This window comes from Oryzias melastigma, linkage group LG11 (genome assembly GCF_002922805.2).
Source record: "Oryzias melastigma strain HK-1 linkage group LG11, ASM292280v2, whole genome shotgun sequence".
Taxonomy (NCBI): Eukaryota; Metazoa; Chordata; class Actinopteri; order Beloniformes; family Adrianichthyidae; genus Oryzias; species Oryzias melastigma.
The window spans coordinates 15942716-15955887 of NC_050522.1; the positions used below are offsets into that span (position 1 = coordinate 15942716).

General features: G+C 34.4%; 3 protein-coding genes across 4 annotated transcripts in view; 2 read left to right on the plus strand and 1 right to left on the minus strand.

Moving 5' to 3' along the window:
• The window catches only part of ptdss1b (phosphatidylserine synthase 1b), an 8490-nt gene extending 1821 nt beyond the window's left edge, over positions 1-6669 (plus strand). For both annotated transcript variants that reach the window (XM_024294561.1, XM_024294556.2), the window contains exons 5-13: positions 1881-2039; positions 2247-2398; positions 3564-3705; positions 3879-3991; positions 4499-4564; positions 5624-5723; positions 5981-6040; positions 6121-6199; positions 6286-6669. In XM_024294561.1, the coding sequence (XP_024150329.1) occupies positions 1881-2039; positions 2247-2398; positions 3564-3705; positions 3879-3991; positions 4499-4564; positions 5624-5723; positions 5981-6040; positions 6121-6199; positions 6286-6386 (972 nt within the window). In that variant the 3' untranslated portion in view covers positions 6387-6669. The remainder of the gene's footprint in view (positions 1-1880; positions 2040-2246; positions 2399-3563; positions 3706-3878; positions 3992-4498; positions 4565-5623; positions 5724-5980; positions 6041-6120; positions 6200-6285) is intronic.
• adnp2b (ADNP homeobox 2b) overlaps positions 1-13172 on the minus strand; it is a gene marked incomplete in the record, with an annotated part of 705870 nt that overhangs the window by 542931 nt on the left and 149767 nt on the right.
• Positions 9183-13172, plus strand: part of nup153 (nucleoporin 153) — an 18750-nt gene continuing 14760 nt past the window's right edge. The window contains exons 1-4 of the mRNA XM_024294392.2: positions 9183-9370; positions 11585-11804; positions 11889-12164; positions 12368-12507. Coding sequence (XP_024150160.1) covers positions 9293-9370; positions 11585-11804; positions 11889-12164; positions 12368-12507 — 714 coding nt within the window. The 5' untranslated portion in view covers positions 9183-9292. The remainder of the gene's footprint in view (positions 9371-11584; positions 11805-11888; positions 12165-12367; positions 12508-13172) is intronic.

Consider the following 13172-nt stretch of genomic DNA (forward strand, 5'->3'; position numbering starts at 1 on the left):
TTGCACTGTTTACTTGCAACCGTTCACATCATTGTGCAAATGAAAAAAAAAACTTGCTTTGGTTCAGTAAACCTTACTGAAGTAGTTTTGAAACAGAAAATATTGTAAAACAGACAGTTATGCAAATTAGTCATGGACAACTAGACACTCCCGTCTGGATGGACACTTCATCTACATCCCTATGAATATCAACTCTATCAATGCACCAGGGAAAGTATCGTCTTGAGAGCCGAGTCCACCCTCTGCAGGACTCTACTATGATGTCATCACCAGCTGCATTCATGGTCTCTAGCAGGTCATTTGGGTATGTGGACACTGATCATATACCTTCCACCTCCAGGAAGAGGAAAAACTCTTCAATGGGATCAGAAATGAAGAGAAGGGAGGAAGATATTCCACAAGCATTCCTGTCATGTTCTGCAAACCACTACCTGACTGCAGCAGAGTACATCAAGCATTGATAATACTGGTTGCAACTAATAGTTCAAACACCTTTTCATCAGTGTATAATGAGGTTTTCCTAAAAAAGTTTAAACAAACTTTCATGGAAACACAATAACAATTACATTTAAAATGGATGTACAAAATGTTTGACAACATGTTCAACAAGTTTGTCTGTAAAGATGCAATCAATGGAATGAAGATTAGTAGTTGTACAAACAATGACTAATCAGTCTGGACAAGTTTAGATCATTTTGACAGACATGATAAAACAAAGGCTGCACGGTGGCGCAGTGGTTAACGCTCTTGCCTCACAGCGAGAAGGCCCCCGGTTCAACTCCCAGCTGGGACCTTTCTGTGTGGAGTTTGCATGTTCTCCCCGTGCATGCGTGGGTTTTCACCAGGGACTCCGGCTTCCTCCCACCGTCCAAAAACATGCCTCATAGGTTAGTTGGTGACTCTAAATTGCCCCTAGGTGTGATTGTGAGAGTGTATGCGAGTGTGAGTGTGGCCCTGCGACAGACTGGCGACCTGTCCAGGGTGTACCCCGCCTTCGCCCATCAGTAGCCGGGATAGGCTCCGGCACCCCCGTGACCCCGAAAGGGAAGAAGCGGACAAGAAGATGGATGGATGGATGGATGGATGATAAAACAAATGAATAATGATCAAAAGCAAGTCAAAAGTGATACATTTGTAGAGATTTGTACTTCACCAATTGGTTTGTGTCCAAAAGGAAATCCTGTTGGATGACATGAACATGAAACTGTCAATAGGTTGTGCACAAATGACTAACTGTTGTGGACGTTACACTAATTGTTGTGAGGACTTCAATTCTGTTGTGAGAAATGCATTAAATCGATGGAGAAAAACTGTATCTGGAAAGAGCAGAATTATAGAACCCCAACTTTTTTAGAATGCATACAAATACACACTACATATTCTACATATACTTGGTATTGATTCTTCAAAAAGTCAAACACTGCAGCTGACTACAAAGTAGCCACAATATGCTGAATATAGTGTTTAAGAAAAAAAATCTCAAACATATGTGTACATCAGCAAACATACTTATCTGGAAAGTTTTTTATCTATTTAATGAAGTGAATACTAAAATGTATACATTGAGCATCTTTATGCTTGTGTGTACTAATATTTGTGTTTGTACATTGAAAGAGAAGTAACCCTTTTAAGATACAAAACAATACTTGTCAGTATTTTATGTATGTTTTTGGATGTGCATATTTAAATAAAAAAATAACTAAAAAAAAAAAAGGAAATAATTGACAATTAAAGGTTAAAAAAAAGAAAAGTATTGAAATATTTCTGTATCAGTACTCCAGTGAGGGAAAATTCCATTTCCTACAGTGACAGCCTTGATAAACATGAGTTTGACAAACTTACATTGACACTTTGAGTTTTTGTTTCTTTCTTCTCTAAAGGAATATGCAGTCAACTGTACAGTTATAACAAAGGAGCGCATCCTGAGCCACCTGGACATCTTTGCATTTGGCCACTTTGCGGGGTGGGCCATGAAGGCTCTGCTGATTCGCAGTTATGGTTTGTGTTGGACCATCAGCATCACCTGGGAGCTAACTGAGGTAATGGAGTGGATTGATGTATTAGTGGATAAACTAGTGTGATTAAATTACTAAATCAAACCTATATGCTCATCTTAGGGGTAACTGTATGGATAAAGATGAGACCTGAGCCTCATTTTTTACCATTTTAAAACTTTCTTGAAAGTATATACTTTATTTAAATCTGCAGATTAAGTGGGTTGATTCAACTTTTTTTTTTTCCTACAGCTGTTCTTCATGCATCTTCTCCCAAATTTTGCCGAGTGCTGGTGGGATCAAGTCATCCTGGACATTTTGCTGTGTAATGGAGGAGGCATCTGGCTGGGCATGACTGTTTGCCATTTTCTGGAAATGAGGACCTACTCCTGGGCGAGCATCAAGTCAGTGTTTTCTTCTTGGTATTCACATCCAGACAAACATAAAAAAAAACATACATTATCCCAACTGTAGGTTATGGGGGCTTAATGTCAAGTTCAATTTGATTTAAAATAAAAAAATAAATAAATAGAGAGAGCTTTTATTTTCCGTATTACCTATGACTTCCTCTTGTAGCAAAAGATGGCGTCTGAATGTCTCCAGCTAAGATGAGTTTTACAAATCTGCTCAGAAAAATCATAACCACTCGAACATCACTCATCAAAAGTGCAATATAGGAAAAAAAATATTATATTTCCTAATTAATTTTTTTTCCTTTTTATTTGATTTTTTTAATGTAGTCTTGATTTGCCCTGATGTTGTAGAAAAGTGATCACTTACTTTACATTTGCACTGTCCTTAAATTGTATTAAACTCCATATCTCCTGCATGACTTTCAAGTTGTTTTCTTTTTAGCGCAGTAGAAATTGAATTTTATCAAATGACTGACAATTTTGCCTCTACACGTAAAAATATAATTTCCGTAAAAAAAAAAAAGACAAATCTTTAAATGTTATCTTTAAGTATACCTTATGTTTCTCAGAAAACTATAACAAAATGATACCATGGGTTAGGAACAATAGGGACTTCTATTTGTTTACAGCAAAAAAAAAAGAAAAACACTCACACAAATGCAACTGTTGTATATAACTTTTGTTTATATCCTACACTCCATAATATTCCATAATACGTCCACCCCCTTTTGGCAAAAGTTGATTTGTTTTTTGTTTTTTTAGCTGGAAATCTTTATCTTTATTTTATCTTATTTTGCTATTGTCAACCAATTCATTATTGAATTGACTTTACCTGAGCTCAAATTAATTAAACTACTTTAAATTAATTGTATTCAAAGAAATAAAATGCTTTACCCATAAGGTTTTCTTATTCATACCACCCTTTTGCAAAATGACAGATTATTAGCAATTTAATCGTGGAAAGAAATTGGCTTTGGTGGATATTTTTATGTAGAAATTAGTGTTCTTCAGGTCAAAATAATCACTTTGGTTATTTTCCAACATGAATGAATGTTAATATTTTTCATTAGTATGAATTTAAAGAACAAAATAATGCATGTTATTCTTCCTGATCATCAAAATGATTTTCCTCAAACAGTTTCGTTTGTCTTTTTAGGGAAATCCACACGACCACCGGGAAGATAAAACGTGCTGTGCTTCAGTTCACTCCAGCCAGCTGGACGTACGTGCGCTGGTTTGACCCAAAATCGTCCTTCCAAAGGCTGGCAGGGATCTACCTGTTTATGATCCTGTGGCAGGTATGAATATTTACAACTTCTGATTTAAAATCTAATAGTCATTTAGGTGTTGTGACCATCAATGCATTTTTTTCAGCATGAAAATCGAATCCATTTTTGTTCCACATTTTAGGGGAAAAACAGATTATTAGAAAATAACAAACTTTCCCAAACTTGTAATATTTTGTTTACAGTTGACGGAGCTGAACACATTTTTCTTGAAGCACATCTTCATCTTTAAAGCTTCTCATCCTCTCAGCTGGTGTCGAATCCTGCTTGTGGGAATCATAACTGCGCCTACAGTTCGGTATGTTCAAAATTACATTTTGACTCTGAACCTGAAATCACCAGGGGATTTCTCAGTGGATTTCTCTTAAATTACTCTTATTCTTTACCAAAAAAATAAAAAAAATAAATAATGCAAACACTCATCACAAGTTTGGGCACAAATATGTTTTAAATGCCCTTTAACTTTTATGTTTATTGTGACACCAGTTTTCTTTTAGAACAGAATTAATGGCTGTTACAAGGTAAATTAAATATTAATTGTAAAATGTGTAAAACTTCACCTTAGCCTTGGTTAAAATCAGCACTGATTTAAAAGAAATATCAACTTTTTTCTTGTGTTTGTCAAAAATTGCATGCATGCTCACAGCTGCAATTGTCATTTTATTTTAAGGACTTAATGAAAAAAAAAAAAGACTTTGACTCATTCACAGCTTTACGTATGTATTTTAGTACCTGAATAAAAATACGTGGATATTTCTGGTCTCTATTTACAGAGTTGTTTGATTTTTCTTCAATCTTTCCATAGACAGTATTACGCATATTTGACTGACACTCAGTGTAAGCGGGTTGGAACACAGTGTTGGGTGTTTGGGTAAGTGCATCTTGTTCTGTTTGTTAATGTCTTGGAAAAGTAATTTGAACATATTTTAATTTAGTCCATCCTGCGAGTTAGCTAAAATGATTTTTTTTCATTATCATTTTTTATGTCCTCAAAATAAAATGGTGACATTAAAGCTGTTCTTGATACCAAATGTTCTCTATCTAGAAGAAAGCTCAGTACTTTAAGTCCTTAGTGGCCAAGAGTGCACAATGTTCCGGCTCATTTAATTAGAAATTAAAATGTATAATAGAGGTGACTAGTTCATTTAGTCTTAAACACTGTTGTACTCCCAGATCACTTTAAAAGCTTTATTACACCAACTTATGTGATGTTTTTTTTATTTGATTTATTATATTATTTGCTCAATATTTTCTGATTGTCTTGTTTATTTATGACATATTTTTTATTTATTTTCTTTCTCTGAATAAATGACAATTAGATCTTCTTTTTTTCTCGTTTTTTGGTAATTTATTAACAAAGGTTTTTATGGCTGAGGTGATGCACACTTTATCAGATATTGCTTAAGAAACCAGGTGTCCTAAACATTTTTATTAAATAAAGAGCTTTTTGTTTATAATTTTTAAGATTCACAACATGCCATTAAATCCAGGTTTCTACTTACAGTACTTTAGCATCACCTTAAATGGAAAAACATTGAAAAATATATTTTATATAATTGGAAATAAAGTCATGCATGAAGGGATTAAAGGGTTTTTTTTATGCTCATTTTCCACTTAGCGGACATTATGTTCATGTTGCTGATGATTCTAGTCTACAAACGTTGAGTAGATGATGAATGCTCTGTGTCTGCAGTCCTTTGCTTCTCTCTTCCTCTTTGATAACAGTGAAACCCATGCAGTAGTATGCATGTGAGGATTGTCATAGTGTATTTTGATTGTAAGCTTATACAGTATGTTTCCATTGAGAGACTCCATCGCAGTATGAAAGTCTTTCCAAAAGAGGGAGCCATTGTTAAGTTCTGTTTTCTTTTTTTATTAAATAGAAGAATATTTACTAAATTGTATTTCTGCTTTTTTGTTTTGATTGTAGAGCCATTGCTTTCCTGGAGGCTCTAGCTTGTGTTAAGTTTGGCCAAGACTTGTTTTCCAACACCCAAATTCGCTCCGTGCTCCTGTGGCTGCTCTGTCTGGTAGGAAACAAAAGTTGTGTGCCTAGAAAAAGGATTTGCTTGAGTTTGCCGATTGCAAATGTACATATTGATTTCTTATCCAGACTTTCTTAATTAACTGTAATGTAACCTAAACATCTTTACAAAAAAAAGAAAAAGGAAGTGATAGAAAAACACTGAAATTATACCCAACTGTCATCACCACAGAATTATTGTTATCCTTGTTATTTTTTTTCTTTATCTACCTATTTAATTATTTATCCGTTCATTTTCACCAGGCACTCATCACACTTCTATGTCTGTATGGCATGGTATGGTATGAACAACAGAAAATGAAGGTGAGACCTCCCTTTAGTTCCAATTTTTTTTTCTTTTTTTCTTCTTAAGAATGAGTAACCAAGGTTACTTGTATTTCCAGAGCCCATTATTGCAGCGGGAGGACTCCAATGACAGCTGGCCTGTAGAATCCTGTAATTTCCCCCAACATGACATTGCAAGTTAGTAATCAAACAAGAAAATCTGTAAAGACGTTAAAATGCTTTTGTCCAGAATATTGAACTCTTTTCTTTGTTTTTCTCCATAGCTCATAGGGATCCATTGAGAAGGCCCCACTCAACAAAAACCAAGAAGACCTCAGCTAGAAAGAGAACTATGAACAGTAATGGGAAAGAAGACAAGAACTAACAATAACACTCAATGTTCGCTTCCTGATAATGTAAAAAGAAAATTAACACCAGGGAATTAAATCAGAAAGGGCAAATGGCTGATCTATTAAATAGCACTATTTTTAAATTGTTGATTCATTGTATGATATGTTAAGACAAGAGTAGAAGGATCTTCAGTCTAAAACCACTGGCAGTTCATTTCACGGGCACTGAAGATTGTTTTCAATGTACTTAATTTATTATTTTTGTCGATTGTGATTTTATTTTGAAATAAATGTAAGTAAAGGTTTTTTTTATCCTTACATGTTTTGGTTTCTAGATTTGATTTACAAACACACTTGCAGTAAATTATAATAATATTTTGATATTACTAATACTGTACCACTGCAAAGTGGTAAAAAGGTTTGATTTCTTAAAAAAATTCCACAATTTTTCTGTTTTATTTACCTGTTTATCTTCTTGGACTCGTGGATTTGTACTTTTTCCCATTTTTTAGTTTCATGTAAGTTTATATTTTTATTTAAGTTTAATGTATACGAGATTACTGAGTCTTTGGGACCAATAACACAATGCTTATCTTCAGATAAAATATTTTTATCTAAAATACAGATTTTTTGAAAGATGACTTACATTTAGACTTTTACCCACTGGACACAGGATGCCTATTCGATACTTAATATACATCTATTGCAGATGTCTACAGGGTATCTCTGACAACTCTATTTTGTTTTTAATAAATCAAATAAAATCAAACTTTATTTATAAAAAAAAGGGTGCTCATAATTTTGAAGCGCTGTAAAACTAAAAACTAAAACAATAGATAAAATAACAAACCAACTTTACATTACTTTAAAAAAATATAAAATGTATAAATACTTGGATTTTAAATCTATCATCAGAACCCTCTGAATCCGTTTTGGGGTCACAGGTTTGCTGATTCTCATCCAACTACTGTTGAAGGTAGAGCCACACTTTGTCACATAGCCACACAAACACACAGGAGAGATTTGCAGACAACAGTTAATCCATGAAATATATTACTGAACCCTGGAGTGAAGCAGGCTAAAATCTACACCTGTTGAGAGAGAACATGCAAACTTTGCACAGAAAGGTCTCAGCTGGGATTTGAATCAGGTTGTTCTTCCTATACAGTGAAAGAGCTAACTGCTACACCACTGTGCAGCCTTTTTTGTTCACAGACAAAAAAAAATCAGAAATTTACATCAAAGCAACAATCCAACAATTATATTTCTGTTTAGATTTTCAACTTGTTATGCAAAAGGTTTGGTCTGTAAATCAAGTGGATTATTATTAGCTTAAATAGCTTAAAGCACATTTTCTGAACTTCTGCAGCACAATAGTGTCTAGTTGCTGTTCAGAGACAAAGCTCTCAAAGTACAGACTTGCAATGACATGCAAAGATTGGGGAAAAAAGTGGACTCTACACCAATGTAGTCATGTTTTGATAGTAAAATGGGAAAAAGCATGATGTCACATCAAAATTACAATAATAGAAATGTGTTTGACTTGGCTTTCTTTATTTTATATATAGTAAATGTTTTAAAAAGTTCTCCAATAGACAACCAAAAATATCCAAAGATTAGATGTCCACAAGTAGATGTGTAGGGGACCTCTATATACAGAACACTATTGGTAGATGTCTAGCAGAATAATAAAGCAAAGTTGTCTGATATATCCTGTAGATACCAACACTAGATGTCTACTAGTTATCTAATAGTATTAGTTATCTCATACATCTACTGAGAATGTATGAGATAATCAATAGACATCCACAATAGATATCTATGAGATAATTAATAAATATCTCCTTTAGATGGATATTAGTTATCAAATATTCATCAATTGCATATATCTCTTAGATAACTAATGGACATCGTGTGTCCGTTGGGAAGAAACTACCCAAATATCTTAGGTATGATGCGTGTTCTATCAGATGTATAATGTTCATCTATAGCTGTGTGCTTTGAAATAGCATCATTTAGATATCTAAAAGATGTGTTCATGCGTAGTGGGTAGTTCATCCAACAGGTCTGTTTTAATTCTGCAAGAGAAAATAAAAATAATCACCAGTAATGGTGATGGGGATTGTTTTCTTTATCAACTTTCTTTTTGTAGTTTGAAATTTGTAGTAGCAGAAAGCTTAATTTAGATTTTTTTTTTTTTAGGTTATTGTGTGCAAAATTACATTAAAAAAACATATTTTCATAGTTTGTTTTTCTCTTCCAACATGGAAATGCACCTTTTATTTTACAGATATCATTAAACATGTTATAGGTTAAATTATGATCAAATAATAAAAAATAAACAAAAAAATAATCACCAAAAAATGCAACTTGTAAATGCGAATCAAATTGTCTTCCAAATGTAACTTTTTATTTTGTACTTAATCTACCATAAATAAAACAAAGATATAGCTCTGTAAGGTCATATATAGACAGATTCAGGATAGATTCAGGTTTATATAACACAGTGACCCCTCAAACAGTTTTGGTTTATATTGTTTATATATTTAGAAGGTTAAAATACTATGTATCCTTCTTTTATCAATTTTAAATCCTTAATATTGGTAAAACTAAAATTCATACATTTTTAGTGGCGTTCATAGGTCTTTTTTCATATATAATAAAACAACTATGTTCTGCATTTTTATTGCTAACTAGCTAACCTGTTCCGATTTTTTTTTAGTATTAGCATGTCATAAAGTCGTGGTGTTAACGAGGAAATGAGAAAATACAAATATTTTAGCATTTAAAAAAACTCCTTTCAAAGAAGGTACATGTAACGGACAAACCTCCTTTGTTAGGGATTTTTCACTACATTTCCCATAATTCCCTTTTAAGTGGCCACTGTGCTGGATGACAGCTATCCGGCGCCGAAACACCGATAGACACAGACGAAAGAACCATGGCGGCCACGGGTGGAGGGAAAATTAGAAGCAGGAGATATCATATCGCTTCTAAACCTTACGCCAAGAGCAAACAGGTAAATTAAGCAAAAGTTTTCAAGTTAACAGTTTGTGCTAGTTACTTTCTTGTAATATCGTTGCCATTTCCCCCCTATACTTGTTATTGTTTTTTTTTCTCTCTCTCTCTCATCACCAAGACATTTTATGGCCTGCTGTTAGCGCTCATGGCCTCCACGCGCGGATAGCATGCTCAGGAAATGCTAACCGTTTTAGATTAGCAAAGTCTGGCGTAACTGAACAGATCTGAACGGATCTTTTTTTGCTTTAACATGGTTAACCGCTATTTGTTGGAATGCAAGCACACATTTTAGAGTGCGATAGTACTTTCTGGTGTAGTTCTTTAGTTCGCAGTTGTTGCGAAGTTTGTCGTAAGCCCCTGAAGTAACATTTCTAGCATTAGCTAAAGCAGCTAATTCGTGCCGGAGAACTAGCTTCGCCGAGCGACGCATTGTTGTCTCGGTTCGTTTCATCGTTGCAAGAAAAATGACATTATTGTGTAGCTGTACGTTATTTATCTATATTTAAAAATAATAAAAGTATATGCACTTTGCTGTACAGCGTTGAAGCAATTCGACTGTTGGCTAAATGTCAGTTTAGTTGCGCAGGGAACCTTTTCTGACTGAGACCCACATGGCTGGTTGTGAAATAATTTACCCCCCGACATCAGAGTTTTTGCTTTTAAAAACCTCTTATTTTTGCTTTGTATTGTCACGTGGTGCATATAGTAGATTTTCTTTTTTGCTGCATGTGTGTGTTTTACCAATAAATAGCGAGGTTGTGGGTCTATAAAACCTTCAAATTTGCAAATGTTTTAAAGCAATGTGCTAGTTAGTTCATTATTTCAATATTTTGTGTATTGATTGCTGTAGTGAGATGCAACCATATAACCTTGAGGTATTAATATAAATACACACTGAAATCAGCAAATACTGTTTTTTAACCTGTCTTGGTTTTGTAACTTAAATAAGTAAATGGCTTAGTGAGTTATCATTTCAACCAGTATAAAAAATCAGTTTATTAATTCCCCCATTTGGTTGTTATTTTTGCAGGCAATGTGAGAATCAACACCAGGATACTAAATTAATGAATTCTGAGAATTCCATTGACATTAACAGTATTTGTATATGAATAGTGTTTTTAGGAAATTGCTAAGAATTTTGCAACCTTATAAAGTGTAATTATTGTCATCTATAGTACCACTCTTGTTATGTTTATAGCAGATATAATCGAGCTATTCTAAAGGGGTATAGGTCTGAGTATCATTGTCAAATCAAATGTTCAGTCTACAATCAAGATTCACAATCTCACTATTCAGTTCATTAACGTTAATTCATTTTTGTATTTAAATTTTCAGACAAATTTTGAAGTGTTAAAAATATTTTTTTCTTAAGGGTTAAATTGAACAAAGATGGATTTTTTTTTAACAGATTAGGAATGCTACAATTGAAAAGTTCCGGAATTGGAAAACAATTAGGGTTAAAACCAATGTTTTATGATCAACAATTCAATTTGTACAGAATGAAAGAGGAATGAAAGCAGGTTGTAGAATTTTTATGTTCAGGTTGCATAAACAGGAATATAGTATCCATACAAACACGTGAAGATTTTAATTGCAAAAGCAAATGTTTCAAAACTACTTTTTTTTTAAGGATCTTGGTGTTAGCTTTTATCATTGTCTGGTAGTAATTGTGAACTTGCTCAAAAAATACCCAAATCAAAATATAAACCCATGCACATATTTTTTTTAACTTGTAAAAAGCTAAAAAGGTTACCGGTAATTAGGATAAATTGTTTTGGTTTTAGATTTAACTCGCCTCAAGAGCTGAAGGCTGTTGTGTTAATGCACACTAAAGAGTGCATTAGATTTAAACATTTTGAAGTTGATTAAAATTGTTACTAAAGTGGAACTCTATATAAAATAAAAACTTAAATAAAATTGACTTTATTTCTCATTTAAATTATATAATTGAAAACTTAAAATGTAATATTTGTGAAAATCTGAAAAACAAGCTTTAAGGATTTGTGTTTTTAGTGTTAAAACTGTTTTTAAAAGAGTTTGCATGCCATTTTAGGTTAAGGATTTTACATTGTTTCAGCTTGGAGGGCAGTTATTGTGAAGTTACTGGTAAACCCTGAAATGTGGAGTCATTTTGTGCAGCATTTAGTCATTTGCCTCTTACTCGTGTCACATCTTTTAATTGTTTCTTTTTTATACATTTCTTAATCTGCAGCAGACAGGCCTCATCAGTAGAGTCACAGATACCGTAAAAAGCATCGTTCCTTCCTGGCTGCAAAAATATTTCAAAAATGGAGATTCATCTGAAGGAGGGGAGTCGCTGGACGGTTCAGACCAGAACTGCCAGGTGCCACCTCTTCCTCCCAACAGTAGCGAAGAAGCACCCTCTCCTCTTGATGGACGCAACTCTCCAGAGCCAAGCACTAGTACCACAGGTGAGGAACCGTTTCCTGAAATTCTCTCAAGATGTACTCGGCATAATATGATGCTCACACCTATTTTCTCCTCCTTTTCCACAGAACCCTCCACTAGTCGTGCATCCCTGAATTTTCAGGATTACGTGCTGTCTCGACCTCCTCTGAGTCGTACCCACCTTCATTTAACCCCTCTGGATACTTCCTCCCCGACCTTTGGAGGCTCCAGCAACCTCTTCTCCCAGCCTTCCACCTCCTCGGCCCCTGGACCCTTTTCCACCGGCTTTTCATTGGTTAAGGAAATCAAAGACAACCTTTCTCAGCATGAAGATGATAACATCTCCACCACAAGTGGATTCTCATCTCGTGCGTCAGACAAAGGTAGAAAAAGTCAAAACATTTTTATGCCCTTGAATTATCTTAATCTTAGACTGTATTCCTAATACATTAGTAAATAAATAACACTGACCCCACTCTTATGTGAATAGAACTGAACCATTCTTGTCTTTTAGCAACATACAAATGAAATTACTGGAATAGGTTCTCAGCTCCATTAAATCTTTATTTTTTCCTTTTCCTCTCAGATGTCCCCACTTCCAAAACTGCATCACTTCCTCTTCTTTGGTCTCCAGAAATGGAAAGAACAAACTCTGGACCTCAACCTTCTCAGTCTAGTTTGAAAAAGCCGTCCTTTAACCTGTCGGTCTTTGGCACCTCTTCTAATGTAAGTATATTCTTTTTTTTATAAACTAGAACAACTAACAGGTCTTTCCCTTTTTTTTCTTTCTGGAGTTGCAGCTTTACATAACAGTCAAATGGTTTGGAATGCTATCAGTTTACTAAAACTAGCAGTTCTTCTTTTAACACCCTTTAGTTGGTTGAATATATTAAACCGGAAGTTGATATTTTTTCTCAAAAGCTTGTGTGTTAGAAATGGACAAATGTGTGATTTTAAGCAAATTTGAAAAGATCAAAATATGATGGGTGGAATCCTGGATCAGACCATTTTCTAAGCTGCAGCTCTTGTGGGCTGTTTCCAGTCTGCAGTGGACAGAATGCATCTATTCTGAGTAATCCTGTTTTGTTTTGGGTATTTTACTGCCTAAAAGATTCTTGTTCAACGGGAGTTAAATTCAGTCAGTACACCTGCTGACTCCTGAATATTACCGCCAACAATTGGAGAAAATTCCAAAACGGTGGACTAATCTCAGCACTTTCATTTGCATCTCATGGATTGCAGGTTGTGTTTGTGCACACTTGCATACAGGTCCTATTATCTCACTGCTTAAAGCATCTGCTCCTAACATCTGGGTGTCAGATACCACAGCACATCTTTAGGACACTAGCTGAGTCTATGGCTCGATGCATACAGGCTTTTTTTGCGGCAAA